General features: G+C 31.9%; 1 protein-coding gene across 3 annotated transcripts in view; it reads right to left on the bottom strand.

Annotated features, from left to right (window-relative positions):
- Positions 1-3,340: 3,340 nt before the first annotated feature.
- LOC145690438 (uncharacterized) overlaps positions 3,341-25,920 on the bottom strand; it is a 467,263-nt gene continuing 444,683 nt past the window's right edge. The window contains exons 4-5 of one of the 3 annotated variants that reach the window (XM_081765329.1): positions 16,134-16,248; positions 3,341-5,884 (exon numbers count right to left, since the gene is read on the bottom strand). In XM_081765329.1, coding sequence (XP_081621455.1) covers positions 5,752-5,884; positions 16,134-16,248 — 248 coding nt within the window. In that variant the 3' untranslated portion in view covers positions 3,341-5,751. Of the gene's footprint in view, positions 5,885-12,610; positions 12,729-16,133; positions 16,249-25,920 lie in introns of those variants that run through there. The other 2 variants (XM_081765318.1, XM_081765336.1) reach the window with 2 other exon arrangements.

The raw sequence follows: 25,920 nt of genomic DNA, 5'->3' as shown, positions 1-25,920 counted from the left end.
TTCACCTATCTGCTTTTGGTATGCCGCTATTTACTGAAAGGGCTGCCTCTCTATGCCGCCCAATTTCCAAATTGGATCAAACTAATTATCGCGATTTAATAAGCTCAAAATCAAAATTATTAGTTATATAATTATAAATATAAATATAAGAAATTATAAGTATTTTTAAGTCATTGACTTGTATTACTCTTGATTGGTTTTGGACTTAATTTTGTTCACGCTCCAAGAATAACAGGATGGTTGTGGTCTCCTAAGGGAAACAGTTTTCCACTAAGATAAACCACAAGGGTTTTATCATCCTAAATTGTGATGGTTGTGGTTTCCTACAGGAAACATATTGTACGGAAAATGTTGTATCGACCACAGGAGTTTGGTCATCACAGATAGTAAGAAAATAAAGAAATCTGGAAAGCGGATATTCTTCCAACATCTACATTTCTATGCCATCCCACCTATGCTCTGATGCTAAAGTTCATAACCAATCACGATTAAATATGTCAAAAGAATCATCATAAACTCCGCCTAATTGCACTATCCGATCCCCTTTTTATTCCCGTTTACGTCAATTAACATTGTGTGACTATATGTTCCGGCCAACGCCTTGTTTTCTGGACATAAAACATTTCAGAAGAGTGGCCAGGCATCCTTTTTGGTCTCCAAAGTTCTCTACTGCAGGAGGTAACTATGATTTTCATTTAAATCATTATCGACTTAAAATTCAATTCCCCTAGACATCAAATTTTAAATCTTGAGTAAAGAATACGGTTTTCGAAAAATGTACTACAAAATTTTTCGATACAAACTGGAACAGGCTTGCTTGGAAAATGCGTTGCACACTTAAATTTCATGTAAAGATAATTGCTTTTCAAATCAAATTTCAAGTGTTATTTCAAATTCAAATATTACTTTCAAATCTTTTGGTTTACTAAACTGTAGGTACAGACGCAATGATATACAAAAATTTTATGAACGAATATTCTACTTCCATATATTTCGATATATTTTTCTGTGTATAGTGTTTCCTTTCCTTGTTGCACTTGATTATTATATTATTCCTATTATTCCTATTATTAGGCCTATTATTGATTTTGTTCACTACATTCATGTAATAAAACTTATCATATCTAACATTGTCTCATAGTATGATTCTAACAGTCAGAGCTTATTTCCCCGAGGTAACTGAAGCTTAGAAGAAATTACTCCATCTCAGGTCCTTAGGAGAGAGAGCCTGGGTTCGTGACGCTTCTGTGTTTGGGTGACTCCCTAATTTCACCCCTCAGCGGAAGATTTATTTTCATTACAGAACCCGCAAAAATGCTAAATCTATCGACAGTTGCAAATCGCAAGCAGATAGACGAGTTGTGATAATGGTAGCACATGCAAAATAATATTCTCTAGTGCACTACGTTTTTGCTTTCCGAATATTTTTGTTTGTTTTACAGATATTACAGAAAAAAACTACAAAATTAGTGGTAGGTTAATTTCGCTGTATTGAAGACCCTTAATAGTAGGTTCTGTTCGTCATGACATTGGTGTTGCAGAAGGATTCAAACCACAAGAACTCAAAAACGCCTAAATATTTTCTGCACGAAAGGAGTAGTATCGGTATTGTTTAAGAGCCTGACTTGCTAAAAAAAATAATACAAAATTTATATTTTTTTCTTTTGATTGTTTTCCATAAGTGAAAGGAGATAATGAAATGCAACTTACCACAATCATAGATAATATTATCCTACAACAGAAAATATGAACCTGAAGAATTTGCAGTGTTGCTATCTATGAAAATTACAGTGTTGCCAGAATTGCATCTGCAACAGAATCTAAGTTAAGTCGACGACTACAGGAACAAACTCAACTGCATTTCATTACGCATCATGTTGTTTTGATATCCTGTGAACTAGTTTTTAAATAACATTATTATATAATTTTAATAACTGTATATTAAAAATATTTTGCTTATTACAAACTAAGTACAACTATTATTTAAAAAGTACTTCACAGGATTCCAAGACAACATTATACGTAATCAAATGCAGTTGAGTTTGTTCCTCTAGTCGCTGTCTTAACTTAGTTTTTGGGGCAGATGCTATTCTGGAAACACTAATTTTTATGGATAGCAACACTTAAAATTCTTCAGGTTCATTTTTTCTGTTGTAGAATAATAATGATTGCGGTAAGTTGAATTTCATTATTTCCTTTCACTTATGAAATACAAGAAAATTAAAAATATGATAAATTTTGTTCAACAAAGAACTTTGGAATCCTTTCTGTAAAGTCCCTATTATGTACAAAACCAGCACCAAAATTTTTCTCAAGTCCTTTTAAAAAAGAGAGTGGCAGATTCCAATATATTCTATCTACGTCGATACGGATATACGGTATTGTTCAAGAGGATCATTCAACAGCTTCTGATAAGTATCTACGTTGATACACGTACAATAATTTATTATCCGATAGAACCAATAGATTAAAATTGTTGAATATATGATTAAAATACTAACAATACAGTTTTTAATAGAGAAACAAGATTTCTGTTGTTTATTACACACCATTTATTCGTCTTATGAGATATTGACTAATTCATTTGGTTTGGTTTTGTTAAATGTATAGGCAGGGCTGTAGTTGAGGGTACACGGCGGTACACGCCGTATACCATCTGCTTAGTCATTAGAGTGTACCTTCTGCTTCAAAGCGCATTATTCATTAGAGTGTATTTTCAACTTTTGTTTCGTTTATACTTATTTAATTGGGCCATGACTCCAATGATAACCTGGTGTCGGGATGTGGAGCTCACATCGCCGAGTTCTTCGGAACTGCAGGCAGCCACTGGTCCTCCAGGTTGGGGGTTCTGCCGGGCCGATCATCCGGCATTTAAAACCTACCATCGAGCACAGTAGGAAGTTAAGCCTCGGATGTGGACTCCTTTTCTTTTCTTTTGTTTTTGATGTCAACCTTGCTTTGGCCTGTTTATAATGAATGGATTTGTGGTTTTAAGACGCACAGACCCGGAGCCATAGGACAGGGGAGTGAAGCGCACGCGCACCCAGCAGGAATGGATGGAATGACCCGTGAATGGTTGAGAAGTGGTGATTGAAGTAAAAAGTATCATCAAGAAAAGTATCATGAAATGCTTTAAGACTATAAAACAGTCATGCATCCTTTATATTTTAATTGAATTAATATATGCGTTTTTACATCGTTCATTAAAAAAATATATTCTGTCTTTTATGACAATCATACATGATCACAAAACAGCGTATACCCTCTGAAATTTTTAGGACTACAGCACTGTGTATAGGTACCATTATATGTTAAAAATTTTGAAATGAAAAACATCAAATACTTTCATATGTTTAATAATAATTTTCTTTACGTACATCTACATAGTTGAAATTATAATAAATACAGTAAAATATTCGTCCATAAGTGTAATTTATTACGTCCCTTTATTTGATGTGTTTACAAGTATTACAAATTATCAACTGTATATAATACAAAGTTTTATCTTTTCCCAAACTAAAACATATCACTACATGAATGTTGCTTCTTACAATACTTACCATGGTGTAATACATGTATTTGTGTTATGGATGTACAGAATATCCCAAATATATTTGTTTTTAGTTGCTTAGTATAACGGGTAAATTATATTGAACTCTTTAATAGAAAAATTGGTATCTTCAATCAACTTTGGCAGACCAGCTGCACAAGAAATAAAAGGAAAAAGGCTTTGCAAAGTACTCTGAAATATATGTATTTGAAGTCTAAATTGAGCTATGATTTTGGGTTTTGTCAAGGAATGCCTGCTTTGAATTTTGAAGAAAAAAAGTACACGAGAAAATGGTCGGAACCATCTATTAAGTTATTACGAATTAAGTACCTGAGGAAAAGGTACTATTATCACAATCCTCAATGTATCACGAATGGTTATCAATTTCCAGATAGGTGTACTTGTAATGGAATGTATATATGTAAATATGAAATAATCATTCTTTTTAATCTCAGTACGAGTAAATTATTCATTGTAGCTTTGGAAAATTCAAAGCAGTATATATATTTTAAAATTATATATTTGTGTTACATAGCCGAAACTGTAACACAAATGTATAATCTTAAAATATATTACTGCTTTGGTGAGTTGGAGTTTTATTGGTAATCTCAATTACCAGCTATTCAACATGATGTTCATAACTTGAAAAACTGCGTATGAAGATCTTAAAACTTCGTGTAACGTTTTAATATTCCTCGAAAGTGTTAAACACTGGTTAATTTGTCTTTATTTCGAATACCTTTCGAGGTCCTTCGTGGCTAAATGGTTAGCGTACGCACCTTTGGCGTGGGAGATCCGGGAGCTCATGTGGTTCGGATTCCACGTTAATTCGTAGGTCCACCTCGCATATAGTCTTGAGGTTAAACGGGTTAACCTCGAGACGTTAAACTGAAAATCAAATCAACTCGAATACCTTTCCAACATAGTGCTACTCCTAGTGCAAATAGTGATATTAAATAATGATAATTTCTTTCAAGACTTGATTATTTTTTTAGTGTTTTTTCTCAAGATATAGTAACAATTCTTTTCATGGAATTTACACTAAGTTCACCTCTCTTGTGAAAAATCTATGAGAAAAGTAAAAATTATTAAAAAAAAAACTTCTATGCATTCGAAAAATCACAAAACGAAAGTATCAACTTTTCAATCCAAAATAGAAGTAACATTCAATCAATTCAATACTCTGTAGATAATATAAAAGGTACCAATTGTACTCTCGATGCCTGAATTTATGCGAATTCAATTTGAAACACCCAGATACATGCTGTAAAGAATTTTGTATGTTGCTTGTTTTATTCATATAAGATTTAATTAAAATTGACTTGTGTTGATATCAGAGCATTTAACACATCAAAATACATAATTAAACCCCTATATTTCTTTAAATTCACTCCTTTTTTGAATTAAGAAAATTTAATAAGAATTTTCTCATACATTGCTAAAAGGGCAATTTTCGTTAGTACAAATTTTAATTTTTCTTCTGTTGAATTGGGGTACATATTTCGTTGTCAATTTGTATTTGTAATAGTATTGATGCTTTTAAGACTTGAGACTCAATACTTTGGATTAGAAAGAGAATTCTTTCATATGTCCTCGAGGATATTGTTTCGAAGGCAAGATCTATAGAATCATCATTACCAATAGGGTCCATTGTTGTAAATTGTTTCATAAATATTAATAATTAAATATAAATCACTTAAAGTTAGTGGAAATATGACACTGATTTGGGATGTTCTGTACTTTGATGATAAGTAACAATTTGTATTTTGTTCTTGTAGAGAGAGAAAACAACTGTCTTGTAAAAATCTATCAATAATTATTATTTGATGATACCCTGTGGATATTAATGGTCACGGTCATCTAATTCAGCGCTAAACAAATATCGGTGCTTTAAGTGAGTTTGTGTGTGTTTATATATACATTTCGGCAAACGAGGACAAAAATATATTCGTTTGCACTACTCATTTAGCTTTACTTTGATATATCTTGAGATATACATATATATATGTAGAGAGATCTCTGATCATTTCAAAAAATTGGTCTCCAATATCACTAAACTTGTGTTTTACTCTTGTATTTGAAATATAACGTATATATACTTCAAGCTCATTGCAAAGCTCAAATAGATATTGTTCTGTCGATGTAGTGAGCTGTTAAGGACAATCTGATAAAGTTTTATTTTTTCTCTTTCTGAAGCTATATTACCTTGTGCTAAATAGTAATAAAATTAGTATTAAAGTTATGCACAAAATTGACTTTGAAGATGTGGTTCGTTGTGTGGCCGTGTTACAAGCGTCTGCGTCGTCGCAACTTTGAACGCAGCCCCTTACATACCTGAAATAAATAAAATGCATCGAGAACTTATTATTACTTCATGAATTTAAAATGCATATTATTTAAATTTTATTACTTCAAAAATATCTGAAAAATATACTCTTGTATGTATTAATTATACAATTCGTCGCTAAACCATTAAATGCAGGATTGAGAATATTATGTTGTTATTACCGTTAACTCTGCAAATATGTACGTTTCTTTTGTTAGAACTTTATTCAAAATAATTCTTTTCTAATACTTTTGCATCTCAACAATGAGGAAAGTGAGGAACAATGAGATTCTATGTAGCAATAGTTTTCCATACATAGTACGTAGTAGTACGTACTTCCATACTACAAAATGTTTATTCCAATTACTCTTACATTTAGTTCTAGGAGAATTTATGTAGTGAAAAGTACAATATGTAATTAGTTATTGTAATTCAAATCAAATTTCAGCATTCTACTATACTTTATTTTTCTGTAATTTCGTGACTGTATTGTATCGTTTATTGTAACTATTCTTCACAACAACTCGCAAATACATTAGAGTCAACTATTACTAGAAAATATATTTAAGAAATATTCATTGTCATTTTCTATTTTCAATTACATACTAGTCTATATATTATAGTTTATCCTTTCCTTTTCCGCACATTCACTTGCCAAATAAATTAGTACCATTTCACTTTCTTCGAGTATTTTGTAAAAACAGAAGTAAACGTAGCAAAGTTAGTAGAATTTGGAGAAGTTCGAATTTCAAGTGTGCTGCGAATTATAATAATAAGGTTTCTGAAATTTCATTGACATGTCATGTTCATGATATGACGTTCTAATATCATTATTGATTTATATCTCAGTTATATTCAAAACAATATTTATTATTAACAAAAAGTTTCAAAGGATATAGGTTACTATAGTCCTTATGAATTTCTAATAAATTTTTTAATTAGTTTATTTACTATAAGTTTATTGTGTAATAACTTTACATTGCCTGCATTGTACTTTTCAACATAGTATTAATTGATACTAATTTCTGATGCCTTTCTTAATTTTTTTTCATTTTTCTTCTTATATTTGATATTATGATTATGAAAAACAGCTTAAGGGAGTATTTTGCTGTTGAATCAAGTTACAAAATATGAGTAATTTGTCAAAACTCCTGCTACTCTACAGAAATTTTAAAAACTATCCCACATTGTTCTTTTGCTTCTCTCAACAGCCGCAAGAGTTTACTGAACGATTTTGAACGTCAGTTCATAATTACATACCGTGAATTCACAATCAGCAAGGCAAGCCATTTTCGTCGTTAAGTTTAGAATAGTCCAACGGGACTTTAAATATTCCCTATTTTTACAAGACACAAACTAGTGTATCTGAGAAAAATATTCAACATTTTTTTTAACTAATGCTATTTTGACTGTTAGGCCTTAACTGTCCCTTGAATCAGAAAACTAGTCATCTTCAAAGAAAGGCCGATATTAAAATGATTCATTGTATTAGAGCACTTTGGTTAAAAGAAACCGGAAAAGATTTAATTTCGTGAGTAGTTAGAAAGGTTTAATAAATAGTACATAAAATTTCAGAATTATAACTTAAAGTGTTTGATTGAGGGCTTAAAGCTAACAAGTAATATTTTATTTGCATAACGGTACATCGATATTCATTACATGTTGACTTAGTGGGATAACTTAACATCACAGAAGTGTTGATCAAAATAATAATATTCATGCCTAGAGGGTATTAAAGTAATCACTGAATATGAAGTATACTGATAATAATATTAGTATTTGGTTATTTACGAAAATTCAAACGAAGCTGGTGCTCTTATTTCGTAGGTCTATTCTTTAAAATGTCAGTTTCTACCTCTATGCAAAGTAAATAATAATTTAAGATTGGTTTAACTGAAAATTTGTTAGAGCAATTACTTTAAAAAGTGCATTAAAACAATGCAGATAAAGCATTCATGCAGAAAAAAATTACATAATGTTTATTTATTTTTACAAAGTTGTATTAACAATAGTATATATACACACAATATATAAATACAGAGTGTTTCAAAACAACAACGACAACGTGTGGGAGGTGAATCCTGACACCAAGATAAGACAAAATGCATAGACCAACCTGGGTGCATAAATGCTTCCTTTCAGAGTTATAGGCTGCCGAAAACATTAAAAAAATAACTTTAAAGGTCCATAGTTCCAAAACTATGGGGCCTACCATAGTCGGGCCAAGACTTCACTTAGGAATTAGTATGTGCCCTATCCAAATATCAATGTTTCAGAATCTTCAGGTACTTTCGCAACAATTTTTATAGTAGTAGTTGGTGAGTACTTCAAATTATAGGCCCATAGCCGAACTCCCTCTATAAAAATTGTTGTGTGAGTGCCTTAAGATTCTGAAACATGGGATTTTTGGATAGGGCACACATTAGTTCCTAAGTGAAGTCTTGACCCAACTACGATAGGTCCCATAGTTTTGGAGTTATGGACCATGGATCTTTAAAATTCCTTTTTTTTTTCATGTTTTCGACAGCCTATAACTCCGAAAGGAAGCATCTGTTCATTCAGGTTGGTCTATACCTTTTTGCTTATCTTGGTGTCAGGAATCACCTCCCAAACGTTGTCGGTGTTGTTTTGAAGTACCCAATGTTTTGAAGCAATATATATATAATATGGCTAAACCCATTCTACGTACTTTAACTGTACCAAATCTAATTTTTTTGCAAATACATTTATTGTATTTTACTTAATGCATGCATATAACAGTAAATAATATGTGGTTAATGTGCAAAAAATATCAAATTCTAGAATATAATTAAGTAGAAATAACATCTAACATACATACATATAGTATTTATACAAAGTAACAAATCTACAATACCTGGAAAGAAAGGTATATAACAAGGGCCTACCTTCACTTATGAGTTCCAATATAAATAATTATATTCCCCGAATACCATGTGAATAATTATATAAACTAACTGTAAAATGTTACTTTTTTAAAACCAAATAAGTCAGTTTGTTTCTGTAATGATACAATTATTTTAAGTATAAAGTATTTTTAGTCGAATCATAGAAATGCGATTATTGTGGAGGTTAATAATTTTGGTAGCAATATTTGCAGCTTGCTTTTTCCACTAGTGATGTGATTAAGACCCCTTATGTTCATGCAGAAGTGCAGTGTTGAGTGCTGAAATTGAAATCACAGTGCTTAAACACTATGTTTGCTTGACTCGCTTATCTTATCTTACAGATATTGTTATATTGGAAATGTTACAAATTGGATGATAAAAAGGAAAGTAAATAACATTGCTTGGATTTTCTTCAGATATATTTCGATAGAAGGCTTGAATATACAAAGAAAGCTGTAATTTTAGCGAAGCTGCATGTTGGATTCGTAAATCGAAGTCATGTTTTCTTTAGAATTTAAGCATAAATGCTTGCATGTGAGCAGTTAGTTAAGTTACTTTAGTGTGTTGCTTTGACTGATGTAATAATGACAGTGTTAAATCAATAGTTTTCACGCAATATATATCCAGAAACATGTAATATTGTCCACATTTATATATAATAACCGTAAATATAGTTAATGATATGAAAAATATTAAAAACTGGAGTAGATATGATTTCAAGTATTTTACTTTGACATACAATTTTTCTAAGGCAGCATTTTTTCAGCTCCGGACGGTAATTCAAGTCGCATAGATAGATTAAAAGTAGCTTTTATATTCTTATAAACTCAAGACTGAAATAGATAATCAGATATAACAGTTTGCTTTTGTTAAAAAAAGATGGATATTTATTTTGCATTCCCTCCAAAGCATGAGTAGTTATTACTAACTCAAATTTTGTAGATAAACATTGAAGGTATCTTATAGCTAAACCATATCAATGCTAGATTGAGGTTCTAGTTCTGTAGACTTTTTCTCATTTGCTTATTAGTATTATTTGAAGTAACTTATTTCGATAGATATATCCGATACTTCGTTAATTTTCAAATGCTTTTCGTCACTGAAGCGAGTTTTAAGTGAACAATATTTCATGTCCTATGTTTAGTGAGACAAGGGAAGGGATTTTTGAACATCTGCAGATGGTGTTTGGGGTGTGCTTACATATTAATATTTCATAATTTGTGTGTATTTGCCATGTGTTAAATCACTGAACAGCATTAGAGCTTTTCAAAATTTCCTACTATACACCGATAGTCTCACAAGTTATTGTTTTAGATGTTAAATTATTTTTTCTTTTCTTTTGTTTTCAAAATCAAGTATGCTCTAATGGGATGTATCTTAGAAAATTTCAAAATTTCAAAACAACCTTATTCTTTTTATTTTTCAATACAATTCATTCAAGTTAAGCAGTGAACTTTTCGGTAAATAGTTTGCCTCTCACTTCTACAGGTCCAATGAATAAAAGAATAAACAAATTCCTAAAGCTGCTACGTGACAAAAATAAGTGTTCAATAGATTTAAGAAATTGAATGTTGAAATGGTTGTCAAATTTTCGCTTGTCCTGCTACACTTCTCAAATGTTGAATTAAAGTAATCGCAATATTCGGAAATATCGGGCAGAAATAAAAATATATATTCAGCTTGAGAATTATTTTACCAATACTTTTAAAGTTCTCTACTGGCATGCTTGAATTTAAATTAGCGTTGTGAAATAAGTTTCCTTCTTGAGGCCCATTTATCTTTTTGTTGTTGTTTGATAAGAGAGTAAATGAATATTTTGTGGATCAAGTCTAGAACTGGTTGTCTGTAACTTTTCTCACCACAATTCTTTTTTAACTGATTTTAAACAAAATATTAGAAATTTTAAAATCGACTGTGTATTACATGCCACATGTTTATGTTGCCTGTTTTAAAAATTGTAGCCTTATCTAATATTACTAGTGTTCTAGTCACAATAAACTTTCATAATTCTAAGAGGATCATAATCTTTCCGTGATATTTTATGTAGGCTCTTTTTTCGTAGTACTTATTAATATTGCAAATTATTTAAATGTGTCTACTTCTTAGCTTTAGTACACCATGACGTTGTCTGAAAGTAGTTTTATATGTATTTATTTATAATAATTACCTTCCCATATGTTATGTATCGAAAATTACTTCCATTTTACACTAATTAGAAGTTAGGCCCTTTGATTTAAGTAAACAGAGTTTAATGTAGAGTTGAAACTTTTGGGGAAACAAAAAATATTTTTCACTCTAAATCTTCGAAAACTTTTTATTTCCTTTCATTTAGTTCAGCAAACTATTTCTTTACTGTTTAACACTGATTTATTATACGTGTTAAGTTGTTTAGAAAAAAAGTGCTTTATTGTGGTTTGTGTGGAACACGGTGGAAAGAATGTGAAAATGTGTTACAATTTTAAGTTGGTGATTAGTTGGTATTTTTTCTTGCTGGTACACAGAAATTCATAAAGAATTCAAGGATTTAGAGTGAATTCTAGAAAAGTTTGTGAAGAAACACCCCAGGTACAAACACACATGAAACAACCTCCATATAGGATAATCAGTTTCATACTTCCGTCAATTGTTGACAAAACTTCGTTTTAATGAATTAAATCAAGCTCATTTCAAATTCGAAGGTTATAAATTTATAAATCTAGCATTTACTTCAAGAGTTAACACCTATTAATCAGACAAGATAAATCAATATTATTACAAAGGATCTCAAAATATGCCAGTTGTGAGTTCGGTTAAGAGAAACTATTATGACCACGAAATAAATAAAGCGTTTTATGTTCATGAATCATGCTACAAGTCAAACCGAACGCCAAACGTTTTGTTCTCACATATTTTGAATAAGAAAATAATACATAAATCGTTAAATACAATCGTTAAACTGTTCTCTGAGGTTGATGAATACATTAAAAGATATAATTATGTATTGATATCAGATAGAGGATGTGTATTTTAGACTTATTAAACCAACACAAATTAGGTACTATTTTATTTCAGTTAAATTTGTGACAGATATTTCTCCATATATGCTTTAATTGAGAGAATATTTTCTGCTATTTATAAAAGTAGATGAACCAATTAGGTAGCCTAAACTCCAATGAACCAATTAGGTAGAGAAAACTTTGTCGTGATGATAATTTGATGATATATAAATATGTATGGGATACATTTTCAGGTTAAAAAAGGCAGGTTGTTAGTTTTAAATACTTAACGTCTGGTAAATCGAAGCTTGGTACCTTCAAATGTTTTTAATTATTTCATTGGCCATTGAGTAAAGGGAAAAATTAGTTTCTATTTGTACGTGTTTAAAGAACACAATCACAAACCACTTTAATTTTGTTAACCTTCGTTACTTTACAAAGATCTGTACTTTACACATCTCTTCATGGATAAAATGTAAATGTATTACGAAATTGTGTCAACAGTTTCAACTATCTGATATTTTCTCTTAAAGAGAAAAATATCAATAAACCACATTATTTACTAACGAACTCTCAAATTATACAAAAAAACACAAGAATGCATGCAATTATAAATATATTACTTGCAAGAATAGAATGCAAGTAATATATTTTTACAACAGAATTGGTACAAATATTAAGGGACTAAAGGGGAATAAAAAGATAAGAAAAAAAGGAAAGCACAAGAATTAACGTTTAGTGTTAAGTCACACCATAATATTGCATGGTGAGATAAAGCTGTGAGCATAGGTGCTGCCATCTAAGGTTAGTTTTATTTTGATCAGTGCACAAGCTGTGAGAGGTGGTTTTGGGCTACCTTGACTCAAAGTAGAAACCTCCACAATGTGACATCCTGATAATCTCTGTATCGGTTGTCAGGGTGCCACTATCTAGGGCACATCCCCTTACAGTTATTCTCTGCCCGTTATCATCTGAAATCAAATGATTATTCATTTAATAAGTAAAAAAATGTAATTATAATCTTTAACACACAAAATAGGTTTCTCGCATTCCGAAGAACGGTGAATGTCATTTTTTCACCATTTGCTGAAAAATAATAGCATTACTTTGAAGTTTCAAGAAACAGACTTGTGACTGCATCATAGCCTTAATAAGCATTAATCTTATTATGACTATATTATGTATACAATATTTTCAAGTATATCATAATGCGATACAAGATGAAATAAATTTATAAAGGTATAAACAGGTCATCTTTCTAAATTTCTCTGAAATTTAGTAAGTAGTAAAGCAAGTATTAAAATCTAGGAAATTTTAGGATAGTTCTAAAAATCTAGGAAATGTATAGTTTGAACAGAGTTCATTTATTTGTATATATGAAGTGAAACAAGATAGGACAGTAATAATGGAAGTTATAATTGAGGTTATTTGAAGCCACTTGATTTCAAATTCGTTATGCCTATATTTCGATACACTGATTTCGTCTTCAGAACTGTTAAAAATATTAAAATACAGTAAAACTCTCTTCAACAGACTTTATTGAATGGAAATATTTCACATTCCCATGAATGTAGGGGCGAAAAACGTTAAATTCCGTTCACTGAACGGAAACTCTGTAAAGTGGACAACGGAAATCAAAATAAGCCTTCTAGCGGAAAATTTCAAGTTCCAAAACGCAGCATTTAGAAATTTTATAGACATGCTAGGAGATGCTTTAATCGAGAATTATACAGAAAGTTTAAAAGAAGAAATGAAGAAAGAAGAGAAATGTGGCATTAAATTGGAAGAAGAGTGTAGGCTAAGGACTTATCAAGATGCTGTCAAAAGTTTATAAGAAATGCAACAATTTGCCTTACGTCGAAATGACATTGATATACTTAGTGTAGTTTCTCGGGTTAAAGTGATTGTGGAAAGTCAAGCAGCCAAGGACTAATGTGTATAGAAAACCTTAGCTATTCGATAGAAGTAAAAGTTAACTGTGTACAGTATTTTTTTCTATTCATTGTAAGTTTTGCATGTATTAATAATAGTTCGTAGTACAAGTAGATACTGTAAACTGATAAAGGTACATACAACATCTTATTTTATCTCAATGTCCATATATGCATAAATTTCTTTCTAAGGTCTACCTGCATTAACCGGGAACCTATCTTTAACGAAAATTTTTGCGAGTCCCTTCGATTCTGCTAAAGACAGGTTTTACTGTATTTCTGTATCATTTGAAATGTAAGGAAATTGATTTTAAAAAGAAACTGATGAACATAAAAATACTTCATTTACAATATTAGATATTTACATCCGTGAAAACTTAAGGCACTTAAGAAAGAAGTACTTTTTAATAATATTTTTAGACTAATATTTTTAGTGACTAATCAAGTGACTAAATTTTTTAGAAACCTGTAGATTAGATAAAGAATTGTATACGATGTCCATTGTATTTACATTAAGTATAGGAAGATCCAATGTTTGTTGAAATTATTTTAAGGTAAATTGCGGCTGCTAGTTGGCAATATTTACTCAGTTCTGAAAGTGTTAAAGAGATACAGATATGGGTTTTCTCGTACTCTTTTTATAATATGTGCAAAATTTACAATAGAAAAGTTTGAATACATTTTTTTCAACCTTGTGAATTCTTGGCACGCGATATCACAAATTTCGTCTTCTGGTGAAAGAATGAGCACAAAAAAAGTTTTAAATGAGGTTAAACATTCAAGAAAATGTTCTAATTTTAACACAATTAACTGAGATTCCAAATTTTACTGTGTAAATGGAAACTTTTGTTTTAACTGCGTTGCGTAATTTGAAGAGACGAAAATGAAATCTTTCAGTTTAACGTCCCACATTTATGACCTTTAGGCTATGGGAGACGGATGCTTAAGCCAAGTGAATGATTATGGAGGAATTGGTGGAATGAGAATGGGAGGAAACTAGAATGCCCCTGAAAAACACGGACACAATGTTGCCTACCACAAACTTCCTTGGTTGAAGATCGAACCAGGTACTTCACGCACCAGAAGTAAGCGCTCTATCACTGAGCCACCTTGACCCCCCGAATTTGAAGAACCAAAGTGGCACAAGTCTGTTTCTTTGAAGTTCATGAATGTGAAACTGAAAGTTAAAAGGATATTTCTCAAACAATTTCTAAATCAGTATGTAAAGAAATTATTCATATGGACCCTTAATTTAAAAAAAAAAGAAAAGAAAGAAAGAAAAAGGAATAACCGAAAGATGTAAAATAATTATGTAAAGAACACGCATAGATTTCATTTCCTACAAAGGTTAGATGAAAAGTAATAACAACATTGTTATAATTTGTACCTGACTTTATGCACAGAAGAATACTTATTACATTCCTTCAATAAAATCTTGTTCCATTTCTATCAACTTCTGATGAAAATGTAAAAGAAGTCATACACCGTCAGTGTGTCAAACTTGTTTCGATGCCCAGCAGGGATCGCCATATGGCACAGATGATGTCTTGTGTCGTAATAGTTCTTTCATTTTGGAGAAAAGATGTCATCATGAAGTCACTGAGAACACTGTTGTGCAGTGCGCCAGATGCCACTTAAATTTTGATCCACACATGTTATTCGTCTTTCTAAATCATTATTATGGCACTTCGCTTCCATTTTCCTTCTCTATTTATTGCTTTTGACTGAATGACACACAATCGTTACCAAATGCACTTCTTCATCATCTCATATTCTCTAATAGCCTATGGAATTCTTATAGTGCTAAGAAGACATAGCCCACTTACGTGAGAACAATATTGTCACCACTTTTTCTCCAATCTATGTAAAACAATATAATTTGATAAATTTACATTTGTAAAATGATAGATAATATGCATATTTAAGAATGCAAGAAAGAATATTCCGTTCAAAAGAATAATAAAATTGGAATAGATCACGTAGAAGTGCCACGAAAATTTTAAATCATTATGCTGTGGTCTATACTAGATAATGCATATTATATTTTCACTAAATCCATCTCGTTTCATAAACGTTAGAATATCTAATCATTATCATATAGATGTTCTGCTGTTATTGGCAGGTCACTTGCCGAAGAAATATTGCAAATAAATGTAATTAAGTGGACTGAAACCATTAGTGATTAGATGGACGTTTAACTAGTGCTCTTGAAATCTACCCAAAGTGAAATTATCTTTCGGCTTTTAAAATAAATATATTTGAAGATTTTTTTTTTTTAAATTTTAATAGTCGCTTATTTTTAAACAGGTCCATACAAATAAATCTGCATTTTTATACAATAATGTAAGTATATTATTATTTTCAGTTTCACTAATTATAAACACAATTCACTTTTAATAAAGATATACATATAATTGTCGTTCGGGTCATGATATAACTCAGTACCTTCCATTGAACACGAAGCTTCCACAATGACTCATCCTTACTAATTCAGTGTCTAAAGTAAGAGTTCCACTATCAAGGGCACAATGACGAATAACCAGAGATTGTCCTGTGTCAGCTGAAAAAAGGTTAATAGTGTTAATTACAGACGTAAATCCTAATCTTCAAGTGTCTCTCTTTAATTTAATTTACGATTACTTTTATTTATAGGTTATACTTCCTGGTGATCAGAGTTTCAAATAATAGACTAATTGTAATAGCTTTGAAACAACAACGATGAAACTGGGGAATGAAAAGACATTGAAAGATACATATGATTACTACTACACTTTTTTTTTTGATTTACTCGTAGATGATTTATTTCTAATTTGTATGTCTAAATTGACTATTTCATATGACCTAATTTTCACAAGGAAAATTTTAGAATCTTTTAAATAATTTAATGTTAGATAATATAATGAGGTACACTCATGTCCAAAATGATTGTCGCATATCTATAACTGTCTTCTTGTAAGAATATAATTTGATAATGATTTTGAAGAGTACTTTTAATATAGATACTATGTGTATAATCGGGAAATTTCATACTTTGTGGTAAATTTAATACGAAAAGAATTATAAGTACGAAAATTAGAGCGAGTAAAACAAAATGTTGCTAAATGGACAAGAAAGTTTTATTGTTCTTATTTACTTCTCTTTTGACATGAAATTTGCCACATGCATGTCTTTGCCGATTATACACATACTAACATTGTAAGAAATACCGGCTGAATTCTTCAAATTATATTCCTACAACAACATATTTATAGACATGCGACAATAATATTGGACATGAGTATACATACAAGTACACAAGACTTTGTTCTGAATAATTTAATGAATTTTGGTATGTAATGAAAGGGGAAAAGACATGTTCGAATCAGCATATATTGAATGATGGCTGTGAAAATTTTAATGGTTACAACAGCCGAATAAAGTAGTCTAAAGTCTATTAGAAATTACAATAGTTTATATTTTATATATATATATATATATATATATATATATATGGCTGGTCCTTAATTTTCGATTTCCGAATTTCTTTGCTTACAACACCTAAATTGGTTCCATGTCAGTCCAAAGTAACTCATTAAAAAATGACAATTGAAGAATATTTAACAGACTCCCAAGCGACCTAAACTCTTTTGAATACATTTAAAATATATAGTTTATGGCAAAAGTTTGCAATAGACTCTTGTAATTTGGAAACGGCAAAAGGGAAAAAGACCATTATCTTGGATAGGGATAATCGAGGTAGGATCACACCTGAAACTGAATGGTACTATGATGGCGTCATCTTGAAGTCCCCCAATCTTGGATTCAGACCCAAAATTTTAAATAGAAATGGGATCGTGTGATATATTGTTTTGGGGTAGCTTTTTACCACAAATATACGTCTGCCAACACAGAAGCTCAAATACGAACAACCGTGTTCCAAAATCTCTTCATTTATGTGGTAGGCTACCCTCATTTATGCAGGAGAGAAAATCCCGATAAAATATAAACTAGTGGAAACCAAAAGGAAGAAAAAGATTAGAATTATGCGTGCGTCTAAAATGAATTTCTCATTGGATCGCTGATCCAACTGCAGTCTGTGGATGATTCACAAATATACACTATTCCATTGCACAAAATAAATTGTTCAACTATAGAACATAAGTTTGTTACGCGTCGTTAGTGGAAAACAGACAAGATTATAAGTTTGAAGTTGTCAATTAAAAAGCAAGCACTTAATTCTTCCTGAAATGGACTTAAAATTTCTTTCAAATTCTTTTAAAATCTCATTCTTAGCTAATCGAAATTCCCTGATTATTCCCGGTCTTCTGAAATTCCCTTATTTTTCCCGGTTTTCAAGGTTTGTCGCCACTCTATTTGTTCAATACTTGTGGGATTGGTATTATAATTTTTTATTACCTACACGCTAGTTGAGCATTTTCAGTATTTCTACAAATAAGGGCATGAATGATTATTTAAAAGCAGTGATATATTGGTACATTATATAAGGTATATGTCTAATAATATAGAGTAAACTATATAGTGATTGTCACCTTAAGGACCATTTTTTTAGTAATTCTAATACAGACCAATTAGTTTTCTATAATTCAAAATTGTGTTTTCACCGTTAGATTCTACAATGTTTCTACTACAAAACTGTGTATGTTTTAGTCCGCTGCAATTCAATTACATCTTTTTAAAAAATATGTGTCATGATGTGTGACTATATAGTGATGAGCACCGAGAATTCTAACTTGGGCACTTTTAGTTACAGTGATGGGCACCTCAAGGTAACCCAATAACTATAACCAAAAAATATGTTTTAAGTAAGTACAGTTGTTTAGCATACCAGTTATGTTTTATATAATGTGTTTGACATTTTAAAAACTGCATAATAAGTACATCAATACTCCGTATTTTAAGAGCATCGGTAAACATCTGCAACTGTTCAACAAAGTTGATATTTACTCACTTGCACTGTCGCTAGTTTCCACAATTTGCAGACACGGAATACAATAATATATGCTGCTGGCATTACTGTCACATTCAGTCTTCAGCTTTGGCGTTGGTAGACTTCGAGGGCAAGAGACATTCTTATGAAACTACAAACTGCATAGACTGCAAGTTGTATATACATGGTATGTAAGGCCCCAGAGACTGTTCGCATTGATGGCACAAGACTGTAGATAGTTGAAATTTAGAATGAAATGTTTGGCCTATTTGTTGATTTCGGTCTGCAACATTGTACGAACTGACGTTTTTTTCATTTAAAGATCTTGATCATTTCCAAATAGCTGTCGTTTCGCTGTTTCACTTGTCGATGGTTTTCCGTATTTATTCTCGCAATTTGCCTTATGGTTCCTTCCTTTGCTTGTGATGCCTGCAACTTGATTTTCTTGCTAACTTTCACTGCAGCTTTCTTTTCGAGCCGTTTTCTTCTCTTTTTCCTGGTTTTCTTTGGTCTCTTCAGCTTTTTCTTTATAAAGCAGCTTCCACTTCTCGTATGCAATTACAAATAGGATTCTCTTACTTTCTCTTTTAGACGTGTGAGGTCAAACCAAACAATATTGAAGTAGTGGACCATTCCTTATTGAACTCTATTCACTACCCACAGCAACACTAGGATTTCTTTCCGAATTTACTTCACTAGACTTTTTCTTTCTGCTTTCAATTGTATCTTCCACTGCGGGTGTTTCATTTACAGCTCCCTCATTACATTGAGGCGAGGTTTGCATTGTTTTTGTGTCCGTCACCATTGGAGAAGTGTGTGTCAATTTGTCATAAATGCGATGTAGAAAATGAAAATCTTCACTCTTTGTTTCATGGTCTGTCAAGCTGTTAAAACTTTTGAGTTGTTTACATTTCTTAATCCACATCAAATTTGAAAACATTTCGAGGTTTAAAATGCTACCGACACTAGACTGTTCAAAATTGCTGTTTGATTCCCCTGGAGGAAGTCTACTTTCTCTTTTACCAAGACAGTTACTGAAATTAATAAAATTAGGATTCCAAGGGTACAAAACACATGCTTTGAAGCCATTTACCAGACTTTCTGACTTTACGCAATTTTTAATTGTGTCTTGTAATAACAGAGCAAACTTCTTTTTAGTAACAACTGAGGATGAGTATTCGCGACGCTAATGCATTATAGCATTTTTCCATCCAGCTTTAATTGGGCGGAAAGCACTAACATCAGAGGTTTGCAATATTCTGATGGTCTGAGCTTCAGATTATGTTAATTGCCCTGTATCCAAATACAATCATTCACTTAATTGTAAAGTAAGGTGGGTTTTATGTCCATCCACAAAGAGGATTACTGGACATTTGACATTTCTTTTGACTAAATATGGATGGAAAATATTAGAAACGTACTCTTAAAAAATTCTCAGTTCATCCACCCGGAATCACTACACCGAACACCCCAACCATCGGAAACAGATTGCACTATTTCACTCGGTAGTCTTTTATAGTTCTTATAAACAAGAATTGGTGGACATGTAACACCATTTGCTCCGAAAGTAAATAAAACTGTAAGAGCTTCATTTTCATTACCCATATACACATCATAAACATTCCGGGTATCCTTTGGAGCAATAACCCTCTGACGTTTTTTGGGTAAAGTTGAAAACTGATTTCGTCTACATTATATACTTTTGAAGCATCTTCCAGAATTTAAAACAAATTCTCTGATTTTAAATATGTTTTAATTTCTTGAAACCATTTCCGGATATCACATTCACTCACGTTAGCACTAGCTAGTGTAACATTTTCGGAATATTAGATGCCTGCGTAGAAACTACTTATACCACCCTGATCCTGGTAAATTGTTCTCGAACGGATTAGGTCTTTCATGTATACCAAGATACGACTGAACACTAACTTGAACACCCTCCTTACGCCGAGGAAAACCTTTCTTGCTTAAAGTTAATAGCCACTCAACAGATTCTCCTCATCTTTCGTTAAAACAGGACTGGGGCAAAATGTAGTCTTCTCTTGACCCTTGAGGTGCCGTTGCAATGTTGACCTAGGTATATTATATGTTTGAGCAGCAGTTTCAATGTTTTGTTCTTTACGAACTGCACTAACAGCGTCCTGAAGCTGTTGGTTACTGTAGATGACTTTTCCCCTTGTTGAGCATCGGAGTTTAATTTGAAAAATTAATTATAAAGCACTCTTAGTTACGCGAAATGTGTCAGTATCACGAAGACAAAAATATATTCAAAAGCAAAGATTATTATATTCCAAAACGGTAGTCCAAATTACATATCTAGAATGGGAATTGTTTTGTAAGCCATGGTTGCCTAAAGTTTGACAATTCAGTTCCACTGACCAAGTAGGCCTAGTTGAAATGAACTTAAGAAATCTTTTTGAATATGATCATAAAAGTATGTAGGCGTTTTAGATAGTTTATTGTAGCTAGCTACAGTATAAATAGTGTTTAAATGGTACCAAAATCTGAGTTGTGTTTACCCTACGTTTAAATGATTATATTATTTAAAATATTCGCGATATGAACTGCCATATTGATCAAATTCTGTGCAGCCACATATTAACTCTGTTTTGTTTCTTGATATTTTTAAATTCCTTTATTTGTATTTGTTCTATTTATACCGAATTTATTTTTCTGATACGTATATAGTTTCAAGATCTCTCTCTCCCTGACACACACAATATATATATATATATATATATATATATATATATATATATATATATATATATATATATACCGGGTGCACCATTTATAATGTCCCACCTTTATAACAGAGGAACTAAGAGAGTGAGAGAAGCGAAACTTTGCACAAAGCAACTACAGGAAGGGGGACATCTATCCATGTATTGGGTAACATCACTAGGTGAACAGTGTTGCCAACCCAATATAAAGTTATGATTTTTTAAATGGAATGACCTAAATTTAATATCATAATTCGAATCAGCAATGAAAACAAAGACGAAAGAGATGACACTCGCAGATCAGTGTTGCATACTTTTTGAGAAATATTGTAAAACATATGTCAAATTTAAACGCCTTTAACACACACAAGAAATGAAGTAGTAACTATTTGTGCACATTAAATGAAATACTGGAAAGAACTCTTTAAAATGACTTCAAGTTTAGAAGGATCAGTTAAACAGTGTTGCCACAACAGGAGAGAGAAAAAATGAGTTTGGAAATAGTGCAATAACTTCGAAAAGGTCCCTAGTACAGTATGGGTTTAAATGCATAGAGAAAATCAGTATGTCATAAGGAGCATTGTCACGTTTATTTGAGATCGATAAGTCAAGTACTTACTAAGATATTCGGTACTCTGTAAAAGATGAGAATTTTGTGCTGTACAAGATGGTAACGCTGTTTCAAAATTCCCTTTTTTCCCCTCTGCCTTGGAGAAATATTAAAGTACTAATCTGTGACATAAGTTATATTCTGTGACATGCTGAATTAAATCAAAATATTTAAAATAAGGAAACAGAATATTTTTTCTGTTTCATGAATTTTGTAATGTATGTTATAAATAATTGTTTCTTGATCATCATAAACATATATTTCTTTAATTTAATTTCTTTCTCCTGAATATAAGTTGGAAAAGACAATAAAACGTAGATATTAATAGTTGTAAAATTTGAATAGAAAATATATAGGCTAAGTTCTGTTAAATGGTAGCAAAATTTTTCAGATCATCCAATATTTATACGTACTGACCAATTTTAAGGGACCATACACAACTTATTTTGTATTTCACACCACGAAATTAACTACAAATAATGTATAAATTGTTTTTAAGTAGTGAGTTGCATTTATGGATTCATAGGTGCCGACTCCCTTATGAGGACCCAAACGTTACGAGTAAAAGTACAGCACGTAGAAATATGCCATAAAAGCTATAATGGAACAAGACCAAACAACCCCTGTTAGATGTCCATTAAAAACAGGAAATGTATCTGATCGGAAATGGAGAACCTGGTGGGTCCATGAACGATTGAATCCGTAGTGAGATGACGAGTAAACGAATAGAGTGTAAAAAAGAATCAAATCTATGCTGGATGGTCACAAAAAACAAGGAAATATTTAACTAAGTCAGGGCTGGGCCAAAGTAGTGGAAAATCAAGGTGTCTATAGGGATCAGGCGCGTTAGCAAAGGTGGGTATGGTTGTAAATAAAATAGTGTAAACATACTGTGTAAAGAATATTCCATAGTTCTTCTGCAAATTATATACGACATCGTATTACTTAGCGCAGCGTAACTTTCTGTATAACGTCCCACGTACCATTTAGGCTAAGGGAGACAATGATTAAGGCAAGTGACTGATGATAGAAGAATTAATGGGATGAGAAGAGAGTACCCGACAACCCCATGGACATGATGTTATCCACCGCAAACTTACTGGGTCGGAAATCGTATCAGGGACCCCACGCACAAGAGATAAGTATTCTACCACTGAGCAACCGTGCCCTCGCAGTTTAAGAAGTTAACCACATATTTTCCTATTATAATTCAATCAAAATCTTTTGTTTTTTGTACAATGGTTCACAATAATTGAATACAGAATTATGATATACTGCAAAATGGTATGTCTGAAAAGCGATTATTCTCGGAAAAATACGTGCAAACCCATGCATGGTGGTTCCTTCCCAATATAGTCCTGATTTGAGCCCACCGGACTTTGAATTGTTTCCCAAATTAAAAGAACCACTCTGTGGAAAACGTTTTGATTCGATTGATGAAGCTTTCAGTGAGGTGACCCGATGATCAGACACCTCAACAATGAAGGTGCCCTATCCAGAATACAGAATTTGCCAAATGTTGGGAAGTTGTCATAAACAAGTATGAAGATTGTATTGAACGCCTGTAAAGATATTTTGTACAATAAATTATTAGTTTGCATAACATCTTTCAGTGTGCAGAACTTTCGAAATGACTGTCGTACAATATATTGCAAAAAATTTTCCGAACAGTTGCTAGGACATAATGTTGTACGTAGCGATACATCTAAATACTAATTGCAAACATTAGAAGCTATTGGTACCATAACAAATAACAGTCTATGTGCCACGCTAAATAACAGTATATGAGTCTAATTTTGTAATAATGTTCGCAAAATTTGCGAATCGCAAACGAACGCAGAAACGATGCAATAATTATTATTATTGCATACCGATAATCGAAAAAAAGCCATATTTTAAATTTCGTTAACACAATTCGCTGCAGAATGATGCCGTATAAAACATTTTAAGACATTCAGTAATTACGACCTAGCAATTGTGTATGTAAGAGAAAACTTGAACCAATGATTTTTGTGATATTAATGCAAAATTCACAATTTTTTACGTTTGCTGCAGTATCATAGAAGGAGTTTACTAAATGTATACTAAACTAAGCTAACCAAAGTCAACCTACGTATCCTAACTCATATTTTATGTTCAAGGACAAAAAGAATTAGAAAAAGACACCTATGTAAAATTTTAGTGAATCCCATCAGCACTATATTACAAACGTATCACGCATTGTTGTGCGTGAGCCAGTGTACAGTATATTACGTCAGTCTTACTACTTGCTAGTACTTGCATTTTGGTCAATTTATTTACCATTGAATTTATAGTAAATATGGTGCTTTTTTACTTTTGGCGCAACAAATTTTGAAAGATTTACAGGTAAAAGTCCGTATTTTGCATGAAAAGACATAAACAACAATTTTCTGCAAGCGATAGAGTTAAATACAAAGTAATACAACTGTATTTTATGTTTACAAGTATAGATTACTATAGTTCGCGTCCCTCGAATTGGCGTGTGGCATCAGTCAACAAGATAGTAGTGCGCTGTTACTATACCTTTAGGGAGGAACCTATTCATTCATAATTGTCCACAAATGCGAACAAAATTAATTATGAATGATTTGATTCATCCCTGAAGGTTTAGTAACAGTGCACTGTGAGTTTATTGGTTGATGCCACACGCCAATTCGGGTGGCGCGGAGTATAGTGTAAAATTCTTACGAGCATTTTACTAGGGATAAAACAAGTGAGTGCATATAAATGATGGTTGTATTAGAAACTATTTTCCACCGGTGCTGTATTTGTGCACAGTGTACATAAGTTGTATTTTATGTTTACAAGTGGAACGCTACAAGTATGAAACCGTGACAAGTATTATTGAAACTCATATCATTACAAAAATCCACTCATTTCACTATCCTTATTTTTGCATATAGCAACCTTCGCTGACGCACCTGCTCCCTTCGGACTCACCCCCTTTCTAGATATGCTCTTCAGTTTCGCCCTGCCGTGACTCGGTTAGATAGCATTCTTGCTTTTTAGTGGCCTACTAGCAAAGGTTGTTTCTTGTTTTTTGCATTGCAGTTTTTATGCATACATCCGGACGCCGTATTTACACGCAAATCCTAGAAAAATTTTAATTTTTCAACAATTGATTATGATGGTCCCCTTGAAATTTAACTATTCCATTTGACATGTTTCCATGTCGACCAGCGCAAATCATTTAGTAAACAATAATAAGGAATTTGTAAAGAATTGTAATTTTTGAACAAATATTTCGAGTTGTACGGCAAAAGTAAAGCTGCACGAGAAATCTTCCTAAAAATGTACTTAAAACATTATGTCGAGCTTCACATGAAAGGCAGTAGCGCGTTTCAAACTTATTCGATGATTTGTAACTATACATTCAATAAATGAGCTGACAAATACAAAAGATAACGTGCAGTTTGAAAAGTTGGCGGCAAAGTAGAAATTTAAAAAATAGACGAATTTTATGGTACATATAATTAGGTATTTCCAGAAATAAAAATGCCTATTTCATTGGTGCATATAGGCTACAACTCATACAGCTAACCTTTGTAGCGATTTATAATATGGCAGCAAAATAATAATAAATAAAAAAAAATGTCAGTTAGGGCCAATGAATTTAAAATTTTAAGTTCCTAAGTGAGAGTTCATCTGTACAAAGTATACCACACAAAGAAATTTGTTTCGTGACCTGATGGGTAATGCCAAAGACTTGGGGAACTATTCCGATATGGGTTACGTCAACGCAAAGCAATATTTAACATTTTATTAGTGATCATCGGCATAGCAGTTATAATGACTTCTTGCATTTCTTGTATGAACAATTTCTTGAACAATGCTTCCGAATGATCCTCTTAGACGTGCAAACGAAGAAAGTGAATAATTATCTTGATTACACCACTTGGCTACACCCAACAGCTACAATACAGCCAAAGAAATTGTGCTCACAAATCATCC

Source organism: Thermobia domestica, chromosome 1 (genome assembly GCF_964235325.1).
Source record: "Thermobia domestica chromosome 1, izTheDome1.hap1.1, whole genome shotgun sequence".
Classification (NCBI taxonomy): domain Eukaryota; kingdom Metazoa; phylum Arthropoda; class Insecta; order Zygentoma; family Lepismatidae; genus Thermobia; species Thermobia domestica.
Note: the sequence above shows the minus strand (reverse complement) of the source record. Positions and strands in the feature narration are given on the sequence as shown.